At 37.4% G+C, this 19,952-nt stretch overlaps 1 protein-coding gene across 1 annotated transcript in view; it reads right to left on the bottom strand.

Moving 5' to 3' along the window:
- The window catches only part of ADGRV1 (adhesion G protein-coupled receptor V1), a gene marked incomplete at both ends in the record, with an annotated part of 250,885 nt that overhangs the window by 28,280 nt on the left and 202,653 nt on the right, over nt 1-19,952 (bottom strand). Inside the window, one exon of the mRNA XM_079548227.1 lies at nt 11,967-12,088. Coding sequence (XP_079404353.1) covers nt 11,967-12,088 — 122 coding nt within the window. The remainder of the gene's footprint in view (nt 1-11,966; nt 12,089-19,952) is intronic.

Below are 19,952 nucleotides of genomic sequence, written 5' to 3'. Positions count from 1 at the left end.
GTGTGCAACATAACACTAGTGTTACACCACAACTGCTGCACCACGGTAGTTAAGTGTGAACAGATGAACTGCTGACATGTAAAATAGTATCAGGCTCCTAAAATAGCATTTTCAAATCCCTGATCACCACTAATATTCCCTTAATGCTCCTATCATGTACAAAATTCATCTCTTTGACCAGTGGGCTCAGAATTGTGCATAGGATTCCAAACAATATGCCACCAGTATTTTATATGCATAATGGTGTTAATATCGCTACTGGGTACAAAATTAGTGTCACATTTGCATGCTTCAAGTCTGTATCATGCTGGTGATTTGAAATTGTTCTGCAGTAAAGAATCACACCTATTTCAGCTTGTATTCCTCCACTATATGTAGCTTGCACTGAATGCGATGTGATATTTATTTCCATGGAAACTACAATACATACAAAAAAAGCAATACCACTGTTTCATAGAGAAAATTCTCAGCTGAAAAATATTCAGCAGTGACCACCATTAGCTGTGCATCTTCACTGGCAAAGAACCTGCATATTGCACTCTTAACAATCTGCACCAGAGGAGGTGGTCCACTGTTGCTGCCGCTACCACTGAAATGTACCACCCACTGACTCACATCCACTGCTTGGTTTCCAGAAGTGTACAGCAAGCATCAGTGAATGTCAGTGGGTGCCTCTTTTTCTGCATGGAAGAATTCACTGACACACCATTTTCTTCATTAATACCTTCATGTCAGATGCCATTCTATCAGACTGTCCCTCTGCTGCCATCTGTCACACAGCAACAACATACAGCGGGACACCGGTGGGAAGTTCCACCTCTACTGTCATTCCGCCAACATTATATCTGACAGTGGGCCAACAGTATAAAACAGGAGGTATTACTTTTGGAATAGCCCTTGTATGTAACTGATGAACTTCCAGCAGAAATTCTTTTACTATTAGTATCTTAATATATAATTTTGCATTTAGTGTTGTTGAATCACACACAAAAAATCTTTTAAGTCATTCCATGTACTAAAAACTGTCTGTTTAGCTGTATGTGATACTTCATTCCTCCAAATCTTGGTGTAATGAAAAAGTTGTACTAGCATTTTTCTGCTTTGGTCATAACGAAAATCAAGCTGAAGATTAGTATCAAGACACATTATTTTAAAATATTATCATTTCTCCAATTTTTATTCATCCTTAATCCTTTCTGTGTGTGTGTATCTGTGTGTTTGTGTGTGTTTCAGTATGAAATACTTCCTTTGAGTTGGACAGATACTACCTTTCTTTTTGTAGGCTAGCAGATAATTGGTTGAAGTAGTAATTGATAGCTATGTTTTATCTTACTTTTGAGGGATTCCTTGCTTACTTTTTTCCAAAACACTTCTAAGTAAGAAGCAAACTTTATTTTCATGTCATGTTATTGTTTCAAAACCCTATTGTTTCTTTTGGCAATCTATTACAGTTCATAATAATAATGCTGTAGAAAAAAGGTACTCTAAATAGAAACCATTATATCAATTTCTTTTAGTCTAACTCCCTCACAATCTGAACAACTCCTACTCATTATTGCCTATGCTGGCATAATTATTATTAAGTGCACTTATTGAACAGCTGTCCATTGGAAATTTGCATTTGCAGGCTATTTGAATGTAGGTTAACAGAAGAAAAAGAATTAAGTGCTATTAGAAGAAGCTGCCAAAGATTGCTCTCACTGATGGTTTCAAGATGATTTTAAGTGTAACATGCACACAATAGATGAGAATTTCACTAGATTATTAATCTTATTCAGTGGTCTATCTTTTTACTCTTTAGAATTTCAGATCCTCATTTTGGTTGTAGCACACAATAATATTTTTATCCATGACCAAAGTCCCTTCATGTTCTATTCTATAAGGAATATATTGCTTACATGATTCGATTTTTTTCCCCATTCTTCTATACATTTTTCATACCCCTAAACTTTCTCTTTTCTTTGAAACTCAAGAAGTCTGCCCATGAATGAAGGGCGGATGATGGTCCAATAACTCATATGCCTTTGATGCATCAGCTGGATGGCAATCCAAAAATCTAAACAATTTCCAACAGTAACACCTGTTCAAAGTGTATTGTATGTCAAGGTTAAAATTAAAATACAAGAAGGACAGTACGATGCCTTTAGTCCTTCGGGGAAAAAAAAAAAAAAGAAATCAATCTTTACTGAATTTAGAATTATTAACTTAAGAATAAAAGCTTATCACGGTTTCCCCTAAATTGTATATAATTAGTGCACTGAATAATAAAAAACCCTAAGACAGATAAAAGCAGTAATTCCATTCATTCTTACTACAGCAGTTGTTTGGAGGCCATCTAAGACATATATAAAATTAGGGAATTAATGGGAGTTTTTGCCCTCAAACATAGTTTTACTTTTATTTACAATGAAGACAGCAAAAAAGCATCTTTCTCATACACTGATATCAGTTTTGTACAACAAAAAGGGTTCTTGTGTAGGAAATACCTATCTGCAGAATAGATGAATGAGTCATTCTTCTAGAAGCTATTAAAACCTGATCTGCATTTATTTCACCTTTCATGAATCATGAAGTGATTTCAGATCACCCTTCATAACATCATAACATGATGATGTCAGCATGAAGTTAGGTATGTACACAGACCATTCTGAGGTACTGAAACTTGAGAAACATTATATCCATCACTTCACAGTCATCCCTGGAGATGGCTCACATTGTATCAAACTTTCCCTGCCTATAATATTTCCATCTCTGCAGGATTTATCATTAGTCTTGCAATATTTTATGTTTTCCTAAAAGCTCACGTTCTCAGTGCTATATTGTTGGTGTTGTTATCCATTACAAAGAATAGCTTGAGAATAGGGCTTTACACGAGTCATATCACCAGAAACATAGCAAAGTAGCAGACAGTACCTCTGGAGGTCATTTTGTCCACTCACTGCACTGATCTGGTCAGTTGTCAGTGGTGTTGCCTAGATGAGTTTTAATATTCTACAACATTGGAGATATAAAACTTCTCTGGGCAGGAGAATTAGTCATAGCCAACATAGGTTCACAAGGAGAAAATCATCTTGAAGTACTTGATTTCCTTTTATGACAAGGTTACCCATGAGGCTGACCAAGGGAAGCCAGTAGCTGTAATATTTTTGGATTTCAGAAAATAACATTTCTCCTTCAGGAAAAGAAAAATGTCCAGCATACAGCTAGATGGAAACATAATGTGATGAGTAAAGAACTAGTTGACAGATCGGGCGTGAGGGGTAAGAGTAAATGGGTAACATCAGGCTGGCAGCCCTTCACTGGGGGCGCTTCTCAAGGCTCTGTTTTGGGTCAGTTCTTTCATGCTGTCATAAATGGTCTGGATGCAGTACTTGAATGCATACTAAGTAAGTTTGCGTAGGAAAGTGAATTAGGAAGACCTGTTGATTCTCTCAATACTGTGGAGGCCTTGCAGCAAGATCTTGACAAATTAGCAGACTGGGCAATCACCAACTACATGAATTTCAATAACAGCAAGCGCAGATTCTACTGCTGGGGTGGGGTGACTCTGGCAGATGTACAGACTGGACAACAGTCCTGTGTAAAGAGATCTTGGGTTCTGATTGGTTTGGGTGCCAAAATATCAGGACATAAAATTATTAGACAGTGTCCGAAGCAGGGCTATGAATATGGTGAAGGATCTAGAAGGGCAAGATGTGTGAGGAGTGACTGAGGTCTCTGAGTGTGCTCAGAACAGAGCAGGGCAGCTGACAGGAGCCCTCCTGATGGCTGCAACTCCTCACAGGGAGTGGAGGGCAGTGCTGAGCTCTGCTCTCTGTGACAGTGACAGGGCCTGAGGGAAGCTGGGGTGGGGTTAGTAGCAGGCTCTTCTCTAGAGGGCAGTGGGAACTGAAACAGGCTCCCCAGGACGTTTGGACAATGCTCTCAAACTCTGGATTTGGATTTTGGGTGGTTCTGTGTGAAACTAGGAGCTAGATTTCACAATCCTTGTGGTTCCCTTCCATCTCAGGATATGCTACTACATATTCCATTAGTGTCTTTCTCACCTGGCTAAATAAGCCCTGCTTTACTCAAACATTTTTCAGAGGATAAATTTCCATGCCTCTGACTACTGTGGCAGTCCTTTTTTCTACCCACACCCTCCACATACCTTGTGAACTAGAAGTCCCAAAGCTGCAGAAAGTATTTCAAGTGTAGCCTCTTCAGCACTGAGCAGACAGAAATTAACTCACAAAAGTTAAGCCAGCCAAAACCCTCCCACAGCACCCCAGAATTGTCTTATCTACAGTAGGAATACACTGCTGCTCCACACTCATCCTGGCACACTCTCATTCTTCAGCAAGATCAGGGGTCAGATATATAATATCAAGGCTGAAGACATTCATAGTGTACTACAAGAGTGTAACTGTGCACATCTCTTTACTGACCCTTGTGAGGTTTTCCCTCAAATTTATAAAAGTCTTCCTGGAGTAGTTCTGCCATGTGTTGTGTCAGCCATATCCTCTGGTTACTATCAACAGTGACTGGGAGCAGCGCTATGTCCTTCCTTTCCATCAGTCGTGTTCTCAGTTGCCACTATTCTTCAAAAATGGTGGTGGGCTCACCATTAAATAGCCAGTTCTTTCAGCACTTCTATATGAATCCTTTCAGCATTATGGATCTGGGTATTACAATTTTCCTATGTAGAACACAGCCCGCTTCTTCCCTGCTGTTTGCTGCCTGTCTCCATCTGAAAGTAATCCAGTGCATGAAGAAGGCTTTGACTGCAAATAACAATGGCAAAATAAACAAACAAACAAAAAGTGCTCAGCTTTTATGCTAATCACAAAGAAATTCATTACTTTCTACACATAAAAGCCACATTCTTAACTTCTGAATAGCATAAGCTGGCGGTGCTCTATCAATTAATCTTAAATAATAGTACAGAACTTAGTCAAATTTAAAGGCAAAATACAGATTAATTCTACATAATGATTATACTGACATACTTCTTTCAGCTGAGTTATTGAGAAAAATGCTACTTATGGTGACAAAGAGAGATTAGCAGCAATATAAAATGAAGAGGCAGATAAGTTGTTAAAGATAAGAAATCAAGTTGGTTGCTATTTTATTCTCAACAATAAGAGAAGTCTGTTGTTTCTGACAAAGCCGGAAGATGAAAAGAATGTACCTGATCCCAAGTTCCTTTCAGTGGATAAATTTCCACTGAATGTAGCAATTCATCTTACAGACATATTCCTTTTGTTGATTCCTACTGTACAATTCTTACTATTACTACATTTCTAGGAGAATGATTAAAACTGCTTTTTCATCTTCTATCTTAAAAAATGATTTGAGTATTGGGAGATTTTTCCTGAAATGTACGTTCAATATGTATATTCTTCAAGAAGTGCTGATGGAACACAGTAAATGCTAGAAGACCTAACATGTAATTTAATACCAACATTTGTTTTTTTAAAAAATGCATTTATTTTCTTCCTATTCTTACTGGGCAAGTGTTTTAAGTAATCCCTTTTTCTTGAATCTACTTGAAAATCCAGTAAAGTCAAAGCACGTTCTGTATATCTGCACCATCATAACCAAGGAACACCCAAACCAGCAATGCTTTATTTATGAAACTACATACTTTTATGCTTTGTTTTGTTTTCTACTATAGACTGATATTTGGATTTATTAACTAAGGACTTGTGTAGATAAAGGAAATATTTTCCAGTAATTCCATAAGTAATTTGATAGTATTTTAGAAACAGATTTCATTAAATAAAATAATGATAATCATTAATTAGAGTATGTTTACGGTGGAACATAGAGAATAATAATTTCAGGAGGAACATGAGGAAGATACATAGAGAGGGGGCTATAAAATTGGATGTTTTGTCTTGAGTCACTGAATGATCATCAAGGTTCTTTGGTGCTTTCATAAATCTGGACCAATGCTATTGCCCAATGAGGATTACAAAAGTTTAGCTGCTGATGTCAAAATGTGACAAGTCTCAAAAACTGAGAAGTTTTCTCTGTCTGCTCTATATTAGTTCCTTTTACTGCTTGGCTTCAAATAAATGCACAAATGAATGTACAGTATTTCTTAACTCCAGCCAAACTTGCAGGGCTGCTGACCTTAAAAGAAGTAACTTATTTTTCTATGATAACTTGCTCAATTATAAAACAAGTGAACTGTCCTTATTATACTGTTTTCTTTTGTTGAGGTACACTATGTTTGTTTCAAAGATAAAAGAAGTCTCCAGAAACAGTGCAGGAATGTACTTGATCACACAGATGTCAAAATGCAAGGCTTGTTGTAGATGCTTAATTGCATTTGATTCATGCACTCTGCTGACAGAAGAGGGTTTGGTATTATTTGTACTATCTCCATGTGAACAAGCTTATGCAATTTTCTTGATGTTCTGCTTGTACATTATCTTAACCTGGCAATACTACAACAACTTCACTGTCTTCTGTTAGGCTTATCTATAGAGCATTGCCTTTTCTGCAAAACCGTGAGGAAGCCTTTTGTGACCCAGCGTATTTACTCATGTCTATCCAGTACTTGATCTTCTTTGCCTTTACATACTGCTCTGAACAGAATTGTGTTGTCCATCTGGGACTCATCAGGAGAAGGTGCTTTAGGAAGATGCCAGAAGGAACAGGAAGTGATCATATTTATAGCTGTACCCCTTTCAGTATTCCCTGGCTATTCACACACAGTTAAATACCAAACCTAAGGAAAAAAAACTATACTATTTGCAATTGGTACTGGTATGGGTTTAAGAACTGCTTTTTGTTGTTGGTTTTTACCTTTGTTGTTTCCAATGTATTACTACTACATGTTTAACTTTAAATCTCTGTTCTCTTTTTGTTATATCAGTGATATGGTATGTTTTTTTTTTCATTTTGTTTTTGCCTCTGAAAACTTAGGCATTTCTTTTGCCACAATTTTTTTTGTTGTCCCAGAAACAAGGTATTCCTCATTACCATGTTGTTTTGCCACCATGTCTACTGTTTTCTCTGAGATTTTATCTCCTTTCTACCTGAACTGGTGCTTGCTCACATTCCAGTTAGCCTCTGTTACTCTAATTATTTAAGTCTGGAGAATGACATCTGCTTTTGCCAAGGTCAGGTTTGGGTGTGCACCTGTTTAGTAGGCTTCTGTATATCCAACCTGTTGCCAGCAGGAACAGGGCAGGGATTGTCCCCCTGTACTCAGCTCTGGTGAGGCTGCACCTCGAGTGCTGTGTCCAGTTTTGAGCCCCTCACTGCAAGAAAGACATTGAGGCCCTGGAGCGGGTTCAAAGAAGGGCAGCAAAGCTGGTGAGGGGTCTGGAGCACAGGGCTTATGAGGAGTGGCTGAAGGAGCTGGGGTTGTTCAGCCTGGAGAAGAGGAGGCTCAGGGGAGACCTCATTGCTCTCCATAACTACCTGAAGGGAGCTTGTAGTGAGCTGGGGGTTGGCCTCTTCTCTCATGTAACTAATGGTAGAACTAGGGGGAACGGTGAAGGGAGATTTAGGCTGGACGTTAGGAAATACTGTGGCCAGGCAGTGGAATGGGCTGCCCAGGGAGGTGGTGGAGTCACCAACCTTGGAGGTGTTCAAGGAACATTTGGATTTTGTGTTGAGGGATATGGGTTAGTGAGAACTGCTGGTGATAGGTGGATGGTTGGACTGGATGATCTTGTAGGTCTTTTCCAACCTTGGTGTTTCTGTGATCTGATCTTTCTTGTTAAATGTACTATGGGCTTTTTAAACATTCATATATGAAATTCTGAATCTTTTTCTCATACTGTTACTTATTGCCAATTAGCTGACCTCTAAAATTTGTTCTTGTCAAGTCAACTTTCTGTCCAGTTTGGAAAAACAACTGCTGATTCCAGATTTTTCCAGGGTGTCTTGGGAACGCTTATTTTATATGTAATTCTTTTGCTTCATGTGGTTATGAACCATCCTGGTGTGCTCAAACACAGAATGGGAAGACACTTTATTCATTTGTGTGTCAGCCACAACAGCTGGATTTTTTTGAGTACTGTGGTTAGTGATGGGTTACCTCGTAGTCTTGGTTTATTCTTCACTTGATTTAAAATTGATGAAAAATAGACTTTTGATTCTGTTGACGTGGTGGGGATTAGAACAAGGTACAAAAACTAGATCAGGGGCGCTCAGGTGTACCTAATGCTTTCTAGTTTGCAGCGTGCATATATTCTAAATTGTAAGAGAGTCTTGAGGGGTACAGTGCAGGTTGTTGGAAGTACAGCCAAAGAGTAATCAAGACCATAATGAAAAAGGATGACGATAAATGAATTCAGCTGAGCAGCCTCAGCTAAAGCCTAACCCCAACCTCTCTGTGAACAAGGGGAAGAGATCCACCCACCTCCCTGAACTTTGGATCAAGCTTCGATTGAACAGTAAATATGCTAGTGATTACCTCAGCTATTCAAACTAGAAACACCCTGCAAATCTCATGAAAAACACAGTGATCTATGCTATTAGTATAGCATACACAAAACGGTTTGTGAAATCCTAACCTTCAGAGAGATACACACAAGACAGCAGCTTGTTCCTTCCCTTTGGACACCAACAAACAGCTTGTGAATAAACCCATTAAGAAAGAGGTAAATATTCCTCTCTTGTTCTGCACTGAAAGGGTCAGGAGCATCATCCTTTCACAAGAGAGCACAGGATAGACTTCAGTGACACAGGTGGTGCACAGATGGAATAATCAGGAACGTGCCACTGAGGAACTCCAAGCATCAGATATCTTAAGCACAGTCTTTCGCTCCTTTTATACTTTCTAAAATTATTTTGAGATTTCCTACCTTTAGCACAACAGAAGGGTAAGTTCTTAAATACCTTTTAAACTTTCATTTCAGCCTCAGTGAACAAAGGAGGCATAGCTATCCCGATTTTCTGGGTGAAGGTTTACTCAGAGACCATGTAAATCAGCCATTGTTCTCCCAAGCAGCACTTCGCATGCTAATTCCTGAAGTTACAGAGAAAGGACTGTCCTCCCTCTTCATGCACATAAATAGCATGCACTGTAAGCTCCTCTCCAATGGAAACCATTTCTCACAGGAAGTGCTCAGAAACAATTTGTCCTTAGGAGAAGATTTTTCTGTCAAGTACGTGTCCTTGGAAATGTTTGTCATGTGGCTAAACAAGTGAATTGGATAATACACAGTGCTTTTGCAGTCTCCTGAGCTGAATCCATCTGGATAACGAACACATTTAACGGGCTGTGCCTCTGTTTGTGGGTCTGTAACTCTGAAACAACAGGGAACAGGTCTCTGCTCCTTGTAAAACATTTCTGGTTCTCTTTCCTCTTGGGGAAGAGTGTTTAATGCACCTGATGCTGAAGAGATACCTTCTCCCTTTAATAAATTTATATATTATCCCTTTGATAAATTTATATATTAGAAAGTAGTTTATAATGTCTACTAATGAAAGGTAGACGTCCTATTATATCTCATACCTAAAATTTAAAATATTAGCCAGCAAGAGAGTAGACATCTTAAATTTTTGCATGTCTTTTCAATAAAAGAAACAGTATTTTATCTTTGAGTTTTTGCAGATTGTCCAGTGCTAGGAAATGAAAAAAAAAAAAAAAAGTAACATATTTCTCCTTTTAATAACATACATTAATACATTGATAAGTATTGATGTAATTTGATAGAAATATGTCTGCTGTGGGGGTGCTGTATCATATCCTGCAGACCAGCTGCCACCTACAGACATTCTCCAGATTCTACCTTCTATCAGGCTAAGAAGCCAAATGTCATCAGATACAGAAGAGACCACAAGAGACCACATGGTCATCAAACTCTCTCCTGAACACCATTCACATCTGCTTGGTAAATACAAGTTTCTTTCTTAGGTGGAGAGTGAAGGAAACATTGCCAACAGAAAGACAATGCAAGCACTGGCACTGCTACAGCTGAGGCTGTGCCCCATGCGTAGAACCAGTGAGTCAGAGGGTAAAACCTCTAATATTTGGTGTTTTAATTTGTCATTTCCTTAGAATGATTTCAAACAAAGCTGCTGGACATACACAGTTGAGAGCTGAGATGCAACAGAGGAAATATCTCTGAGAAATGCCACGTTATAAGTGGTTCTGTGGTGTTTTTGCTGTCACTGGGTGCGGTGGACAGAAAAGTACTGGTCATGGCAGTACAAATTATGTAAGACATAACGTCAAATGACACAATAACATCTATAGAAATTACTGTTTTTTTCAGTTGCATGAAATTATGCATGCAAGTATTTCTGACATTCTAAAATCCATAAAAATTAGCTTTAAGAAGAAGCACACAGACCTGAATGTGATATCTATGTGGCAGTTACTGAAATACCTTTTGCATGGACCAGCAACATAGACAAGAGATCAGTCAAAAACAAGAACTAGCCAATAAGAGTAAAAATAAGCTATTTCTACTTCAAAGTACATGATTTGAAACAAAACAACATAAAGACATCAAATTTAACAACTGAAAAACTTCGTATAGATTGAGAAAAGCAAATTTGCCATCTCAGTTTTGTCTGGATTTAGATAAAATCCTAACATGCACTTCTCTGTTATCAGTCCTGACTTGCACAATATTCTAGACATGTTCAGTGTCCATTTCTCATGTCATCTGCTATCATATTGGACCACTACTGCAATAAATTTCTGCCAAACATTGTGGGACTCTCATTTTACACAACTGGCTTTCAGCATCCCCTTTCACTTCTTGCTGCTACTGCAGGTATGAAAATCTTGAAACTTGCAGCATTCATTAGAATAATAATTCCATGGCTCTGCGCCATTACTTGGATAAAACAGTCATATTTATGCTACTGCAAATTCTGTGGGGCTTCAATTATGCTCTCAGATTTTGCAGGGGGAAAGGAAAGGGAGGAGACAAGCAAGGACACTGTGGCCAGATCTGAAGAGCTGTGACCATTGCACTGCAAAAAAGTTTCCTAAAATGCAACTTTACAGATAATTACTGAAGAAGATCTACTCATGTAGTTTCACAGAAATGAAAAAAAATCATAATAAATTTGTACTCACATATGCCAATATATGCAGAATAAATAAATGAAATTTGTATTGAACAGTTAAAAGTATTACAAGGAAAATAAACTATGGTTATTTTTCTCTGTTTAAATAACTGTTTTTGACTGTGATGATCATTTTGAAAGCATGTAGATTTTTCCTTATGGAAACCCTCCCATTTTGATCTTACATCTAAAATACACCTGTTTTGAAAAATATTTTTATTAAAAATATAAATATATATACTATTTTGAATTCTTCATCATTTTACTGTTCTCATACATTACAGGTGCTTTCCCATCCATGATATAGTACCCTCTGTTCTGTAAACAACTCCATAATGTGCACTAGGGTGCTCAGTTCAGTGAAACACAGGACTGGTTGGTTCAATGGAAGCCTTTCTTCAAAGGGCTGTTTTTATTTTTTGGGGGAAGCAATCATAACATCTAGTCTGCATTTGATTTTTTCAAGGAAAATATCTCAAATTAGTCCATGTTGAATGAGAAAAGCCAATCCCCAAGACTCACCTCATAACAAAAAAATCACTGTTACAGTAAAGCTTTTTGTTTGTGTGTTTGCTTTTTTTTTTTAAAAAAAATAGAATTAACACATAATGAAAATTGAAAAAATGTGTTTCTTTATGAAGGCTGCAGAAGCTTCAGTCTTACTGCTATAATTATCTCAGTAACATTACATAAGTAAGGAAGCAATTTTCTTTCCCAGTTTAAAAACTATGAAATTAAATGCATGCAATTGTGGCAGCTGTTTCAAAACAGTGCACCTCATGCATTAACATGCCTTCTATATGTGAATTTCAGAAACAGACACACATCACCATTAGGTCTTATAGTGTGGCACATGCAAGCCACTATTTGTTTCTGCATTTTGCTCATCCCAAACACCAGATGTCTGCAGGACAGAAGGAAGTAGTGGTCACTCTTACCTGCAAGCTATTGAAGATGATGAAGAAGACCAACATCCAGAGGTGCCGGTAAGCCATGTGCAGTCCTCCCCACAGCCAGGTGATGGAAATCAAAGCAAAGAGGTACAGCACCAGAGGGATTTCTGGAAAGCAGAATCAGAGGCTTTCATTTGGTGTGAAGAAGCACTTTTTAAGCACTATACAGGCAATGCACAGCCATGTCCCTGAGCTAGGGGCAAAGCCTGGAGGGTGGGATGAATTCACAGGATGCACAGCAGAGCTCCTGGAATTGAGGGGAAAGGGGAACAAACGTTAGCACTGTTCACACAGAAAACAGCAAAGCTCTGGCTTTTCAGTGTATTCTGATTTGCTGTTGCTTTTCCTGCAAATCCAATATGAGTATGCACCCAGCCTTATAAAATGTCAAGAGAGTATGTCTGCTCCATTCAGGAGTCTGACAAAGACAAAATTTGCACTGATTAACTGCATTCACATTCACAAACAAACATGCAAATCTGGCCTAAAGCCCATATGTGGGGCAGCACTTCACATCCCTCTCTGTATTCACAGTGTGAGGGATTTCAGGAGCACTGTCGTGAAGGTTCTTGCATGAAGCAACAGAAGAAGGCAGCAGGACGTTTAGCTCTCAGCCCCAGCCCGTCCTGTTCCTGACACCCAGGCCCCAGTTCTGACAGTGTTCACGACAAAGTCCATGTTTGCCTGGTCTACAAGCTGAGAGGAGCAGAGGTGCTGTGCAAAACATTGCCCCTCTCAATGCCAGCCACAGTGCACCAGTGTAGAGTTTTGGGGAGGCACTGTTTGATAAACTCACATTAGAGCCTCCTTAAAGTCCCCAGGGGGAAAGGAAAAACGCCTCATGGCCTCAACAGACATTTAACAATTTTCTGTAGTAGCTACTAATATGCACAGCTAGCAGCACGATTCTTTCACAGTAATTAAAAATGTAAAGTTCTCTAAAGCACCAGGTGGCATATTAAGAAATCAAGCATTAGGATTCCTTTTTATCCTACACTGCATACACAATGAATCTAAGTACTTACCAGGCATGTACTTAACAAAGTTCATAAAAATTGGCAAGGACCTGAGAATCTCAAAATGTCTGGTTACAGAAATAACCTAATAAAGTAAAATAAAAAATGAATAAACTTACATAAAATGCTGAGTTTTTTAGATTTATCTTTCTGAAGATAAACTCAGTAATTATCCATAGAGAAAGTCCTTGGTTTACTTACGAACAGGTATTAAGAGAAAAATATAATCGTTCTGTTAAATACCAACATAATGTAAGAAAATTTAGCTCTTTAGAAAGCACAAATGATGCAATGGACTGGCAATTAATGATCAATAATGTAGGCATACTCTAAGCACCGTGCAAAGGTCAAAGTTAACAATGCAGAGAACTTTCTCAGAAAGTTGAAGTAATGACTTGGCTATTGCATGACACTGCAATATTGTTCAACTCAGGTGGAGAGCTGGGAAGAGCAGAAAAGAAGTTACAGGGGGACAAACTGCGGGCAGCAGAGCATGCAAGAAGTAAGAGCTCGATTGCTGCTTTTACTACACAAACATCACATAAGGAAGGTTACCACAATATTAATCACGACCTTACAGCTCTAGATCATTAGACATAATGCTGAAGGAGATGATCAATAAGCTGTCTAGGTCATATCAAACACTTTTGATGTACAATGACCTGACTTTACTATCTTCAAAGGTGTGTGAGGGATAGCTCTGATAAATTCACTGCCATCCCAGCAGAGCTGAATTAGTTCGGGTAAAAAGAGAATTAAGCTCTCTAAATCTAGCAAGATCTCTAAGAAACACACCTTCAAGAGTAACTCAGATAAAGGTTAACGTAAACAAATGCTAATAAATGCAAATGAATCAGTTACAAATTTTATATATTTGGTAAAATAATAAAAATGGCATAACGATACCCGTCTTTTGCCACATGCTGAATATGGGTACACTGAATATTATGCTTTTGTCAAGAGCAATTGCTTCATTATCAGTATTGTAAGGGATTAACTCAGAGGTGGACTTTGCCAGTACTTAAAGTCTCAGCTGCTTGAATTCCCTTCACCCACATTCTTATAAGACAATTTGTTGTATTCTCATTACAAAAATCTTTAAAAACTGGAAATATATCAGAAAATTTATCAGAAAATCATGAACAATTCACCTGAAGTTTATTGAAATAGCATTGCATAAAAGAGGAGGATGCCAATAAAAAGGCATGGAATGATCCAAAACAGTCTAGTTATCTGCACTTTCCTTCACATGGAGAGGAAACTGACAACTCCTCTCAAACAAACAAGTCTATTTCTGGACAGAAGTAACTTCTCTTACAAGAACTGTACTCTGAATTCAAGTGCAGTAGTCATGCATACAGTACTTGAAATAAATCTCAGAAGATAAAAGACTGCATTTGGACAGCCAAGTCCTTACCAGCGTGATGTAGGTGAGGCACTGTCTAGCAGTTTTGTTGGGCATTATATACATTTGAACTGTGATAGCTCTTTTTTACATGATTAACATAAATTTTTTTAGTACTTGGACTGATGAAAGGTTTTGTTTAAGCAACAGTCAGTCCACCTCCTCCTTAAATACTTCTGTATCTGTATCAGTGTATCTATCCATACAGACATAATGTATGCACATGTCACCATCCTGACTGTTCATAAGTCCTGAAACATCTCTTCCCTTTTCCTTAACTAGAGGTTTAAGAGACAGTGGCAGAGTTGATAATTCCATAGAGATAAATGCAGTTCGTGCAGCCCTAGCTGCAGCTACTCAGTCCAGGCTGGCATTTGACCAGGCAAAATTACACTTTATTTACCAAATAGCTCTCTTTGCCCATGGTCTCTCACTTCTTCCCAACTGCTGAGACTTTGTTTATAATTAATGTATCTAAAACCTGATTTTTTTTCTGCACTGTCTGCTGTTGTAAGAGCTGTCCGACACTGTAATCGTTTTCTATGGGCAGTAAAACTATAATTTTACTACAGTAGGGTAGTCCTTAAACACTCTAGATTTTTGTCCAATAATTTACATTAAAAAGATGCTGCTGAGAATCTGAAACAAAGGCTGCAATATTCTCAGGACATGTTTGGATTATAAAATTCATGAACCAGGAAAAGTATTGAAATGGTGGAAACATACAATTTCCTTAATGGGAACCTGGAAGGAGTTGTACTGGGAGAGAAAATTTATCGAGCTTTGCTTCCAAGAAAGGCCAAAAAAGCTTTCCAAATGCAGTGCTGTCCCATCATTTCTCCTGTTTACAATTCAGACTCTTCAAAACCAGACAAAGTTGATTTGTTTATATTTAGTAATCTTCAGGGCACTTCTACCTCACTACCTCATCTGTTCTGCTCTTGGAGATCTTGGATTCGTACATGTATTTTAATTCGACGTAACCTTTAAACACAGCTATTCCTGAGGAGTGCACATCAATTGTGACAGACTAAGCTGATGGCGCCTGCCACTCCCCATTTTAGAGGGTAGCGGCAGGGGAAATCCTCTGCACATTCAGCCAGCTGCCTGTTGTACAGAGGAAGTGGCTCTTTAAAAATGTCTTCTTGTCAATCCTGTGCTTTACAGTTAAGAAAACTTGCACTTGGGCGGAGAAAAAACCTAACAGCTGAATGAACCAACTATTTGCTCGAATGGAGGCATCAGAGTAAGAACAACATAGAATCATAAAATCATAGAACAGGTTAGACTGGAAAGGACCTTAAAGACCATGAAGTTCCAACCCCCTGATGAAGGCAGGGTTAAACAAGACCTGTGAAACTAAGATCACTAATTGCTGTGGAGCAAACCTCTAGCTCTACTCGGAAAAGTAGCTGAACTAGGAAAACAAATTGCTTTTATAGATTGCCAGAATTGCAGCTGTCTGCAGGATATCACAATTAGTCCCTTCAGAAAATCACACCCAGTAAGATAGGTAGGCTTTGATGAAGTTTTAGAGTTTGGTACGCATGAAGTAGAATGAACCTCCCAGTTTGGCCTAGATCATATACTTTAGAGGATAATATGCTATTATCTTCCTAGAAATGACAATTGAATAGAAAACAATATTCAGATCCTGAAATTGCCAATTTTCTGTTTCTTTTGCCTGAGCAGTTGAAAACCACTCCTTAATGTTACATACTTGGCATTTTTCATCACAAAACCAGTTTTAAGCTGCCAGGTAGAATATCTGAAGGTTTTCTTCTTTCTTTTATTACCTGTTAGAGACAGCATTTCCCAGGAATAAGAATCTAACAGTGAAAAGTGTAAATGAAATAGAAATTAATAAGCCTGGAAATATTAGAAAATATTTAAACTCTGAAGTATAAAGCTGAACAAGTGTTTGCATCCACCTAAATGACTTAAAAATGAAAAATAAAGAATATACTGCACATTGCTAACATATCAAAAAGTATTTTTACCACTGTGTTGGCTCACAGTGTGTCTACTGCCTGAACTGCTTTTTTTCCCTAAAAATGGAAAGATCAATAAAAGAATCAATTAAATAATACAGCTTTAATGATCTTTTGAGTTTACTATCAATATTTACTATATTTATACTCCTCAAGTTTTTAAGATGATAATACAACTTTAATTGCTTTTCGTAGTTCTTGGCTAGACATGCAGACCTGCTACAAAACCTGGATAATCTTACCTAACATTTTTCCTAGATGACTCAGAAGAATGTGTAACTACTCAGACTGTCACTGTTTCGTGGGAGACCTAATCTCAGTAAAACATTTACAGACTATTGCTTAACAAGTCAGGGATCATAACTACAAAAATGCCACAAAAATCTTTTTCTGAAACTAATGACAGAGTTCCAAGTCCTGCTGGCTCCTTTTTTGATTTCTTTTGACAGCTACTGCTTTTTGACAAGGAGTTTGGTAACAGGATTTTGTGGCCAAAATAAAGAAGTTAACAAGACTTCCTCATAGAGCTCAAAGGAGAAAATTCCGACACCACCATGCAATCAACAACCCAACACAAAACCTCTGATTCCAGATTGTAAATGGTAAAGACGTGCAGACTTTAACACAATTCGATACTGCAGACTAGAAAGCTGGCAATAAATGTTCACGAAATCCAACTCGAAAAAATTGCTCAGAGATAATTTGCAAAAATATAAAGTAGCAAACCTGATAAAATATTATCTTTGGTTCTTTTTTTTTTTTTTTTTACTCTGCTACTTTTGTGTGTGTGTTTTTGTTTGTTTGTTTGTTTGTTTGTTTTTGGTTTTTTACTCTGAAATTAAAGAAGAGAAATACTTATCACACACACGAGAAGAATAGAGACTATGTCACTGTTAAAAAGCATAAAATACAGGCTACTTCAACATTCACATATAATTTCAGGTTTTTGACAAACTTTCTTACAAATCTTAAAGATACTTCATGTATAATCAAATGAAAGTCTAGGCTTTATTTTATTTTATTACAACTTATGCTGTATAAAGAACATGGCACATACCATGGCAAATCCAAGAAGAAAAGAAAATGTACCTCCTCATCTTAATACAATAAAATTATTTAAAAGTATTATGCCAGATGGTAAATGAATGCTAAGTTCACAACTATATAGGCATAAATCATGCAAATTAACTTGTTTCTGCAGAATTCTTTAAAGGAAGAAAGCTAATTTGAGCATGTGAAGCACAGTAAAAACACAATTTAAATTGCATGAAGGCAGGTGATTATTTTAAGTTATCTTATTCAGATCTTTGTTCTTGATTTCAGCTTGTAATTATGCTTGTGTATTTTGTCTTTAGCTATATTTTTAAAAGCCTCAGAGGCAAAAATTTGTTTTTCTCCTAATTGCAAAAAAGAAAAGCCCCTTGAGCAATACAAAAACTAAAATATTATCCAAAATAAAACTGTGATGAATACTGTGAACACTGAGGTGGCCAGCACCTGGCTCCTGATTCCTAGATCCATATTGTCATCTCTGGATGAAAGCGTTCTCGGCACTCACCATTTTGCTTCTTTCAGGTAGATGATGTGTATCTTAAAATTCAAGATAAAGATTGTAGTGTGCAAGCTTACAGGATAAAGAATACATGTAACAACAAGTTTAGATGTATATTCTCATTTCAAATCAAAATCCCAGTCCTCAGCAAAATTTCCTGAGTGCAGAAGCATGGTTGGAATGTCCTGCACTTGCATTTTGGATGGCTTGTTTCTTGAGAGGATCACATGGTAGTAGATATAGATGGGTTACCCAGAATGATGTGTTGTGGCTGGAACTGAGTACTGCTGGGATGACAAATATACTAAGGAAATTTATAGTAGGGAAGACATGAAAAGGTAGTTATAGTTTTAAAGCTAAATATTTAAGGTATTCTTCATAAAGTTCTATTATGGCAACAAAAGGTTTTAATCTTTAGATTTCTTCTGGCACATTTTCAGTCATGATACCTGAATCAAGAACAGTCTACTGCACTATTTATGCCTAGGGCATGAAAATTAAGTTATGATGTTCCAGAAATTGAGATCATCCATTAATGATGGTATTATTAGAACAAAAATACAGGTGATTTTTCAACTAAATTTTTTTCCTTATATTTTCAAATCTTTGCAAAATTGTGAAAAGTTAACAAACAGTTGGAAAGGAAAACAATAAATACTGGACTACTATCTTTTTTATTTCCAATTTTTGTACTTGCATATTAGGACTGTCAAGAAAAAAACAGTCCCCTATTTATATAGCCCTATTCCAACCTCCTGTTATTACAGCCAAATACAGCTATCCTGCTTTCAGACCACCTGAGATCTTTCAAAAACAGTCTTTCTTGCCACAAACTTAAATATTAGTTCACCCAGAGGCTGTTTATCTAATGCATGCTCCTGACTTGGCTGCTGTCAAGGCTAACTTTTGAGAAGTTGGTTTCTATATATAGAAGAATAATCAGTCAATAAAACATATTTGCTGAAAAGCCGACAGGCTGATTTAGTTCAAACTGGAGCCTCTTTTCCAGCAAGCCTAATGCATATATTTGAAAGAGGACACTGGGGTTCAGGATGACATCTTCTTTAAATCAGATTTCACACTATTTTCCAGCACTCTTTTTTTTTTTAAGGAAGAAGCGTTGGCTGTTTTAAAAGATAATTCATTCTTGACTCTTCCATTGCCCTTTCTTCTAGCACTCTATTGTGAAGAAAAATTCCCTGCCCTGAGCAAGCTGCATCAACCACAGCGTGAAATAGCACAGCTAGTATTAGAGTGATGCTGCAGTTGTAAAAAACAGAGAAAGCAAACTCACTTATCTAGTGCTCCAGGCAGGGAAGTGAAAAGTGTGCACGCTGCATATTCCACAAAATAGAAGCTAGCAAATGATATTAATTCCTTTTTACTCTCCAGTACAACATTATTTATAATCGTAAGCTTTTAAAGAGCTATTCCATGCACACAAAAAAACTATGATAAGCTGTATGGGAAGATACAGACCACTGGCAAAGGAGATGGCAATGATTACTGAGAGCAGAATCGTGCTGACCTAACTGTCCTTATGCTGTGTTATTTTCTTTAAAGCCTGAAATCTACCAGAATACAGTGGAAGAGATGTGACTCTGCTCAAGAGGAAGAACATACACATGACAGAAAAGGAGGTACAACTAATAAGTTGTAACTAATCTACGAATGGGTAACAAACACTTTCCTCCTACAGACAGAATAAAATAATAAAGCATAGAGCTGCCTATGTTCATGAATATATTTTCTGACAGCAGACAGAATTTATTTTGATAGCTGGAGGAGACAAGATGAAACTTCTTTGTCAGGTAAGCATGAGAATCTTCCAACAGCGGGAGAAAAGAGAGTAATAATATATGTAAATTTTTAGCATCCCATTTTATTTGAAGATAACAGTATAGACTGCATATGAGGATACATTTAACTGTTCCTATTATTAATTTTCTATTAAAGTTAGCAATAACCTTCCTCAAGTAGAGATCACAAATTTGGAACTTCAGGTTA

Source organism: Tetrao urogallus (assembly GCF_951394365.1).
Source record: "Tetrao urogallus genome assembly, chromosome: Z".
NCBI classification, from domain to species: domain Eukaryota; kingdom Metazoa; phylum Chordata; class Aves; order Galliformes; family Phasianidae; genus Tetrao; species Tetrao urogallus.
Note: the sequence above shows the minus strand (reverse complement) of the source record. Positions and strands in the feature narration are given on the sequence as shown.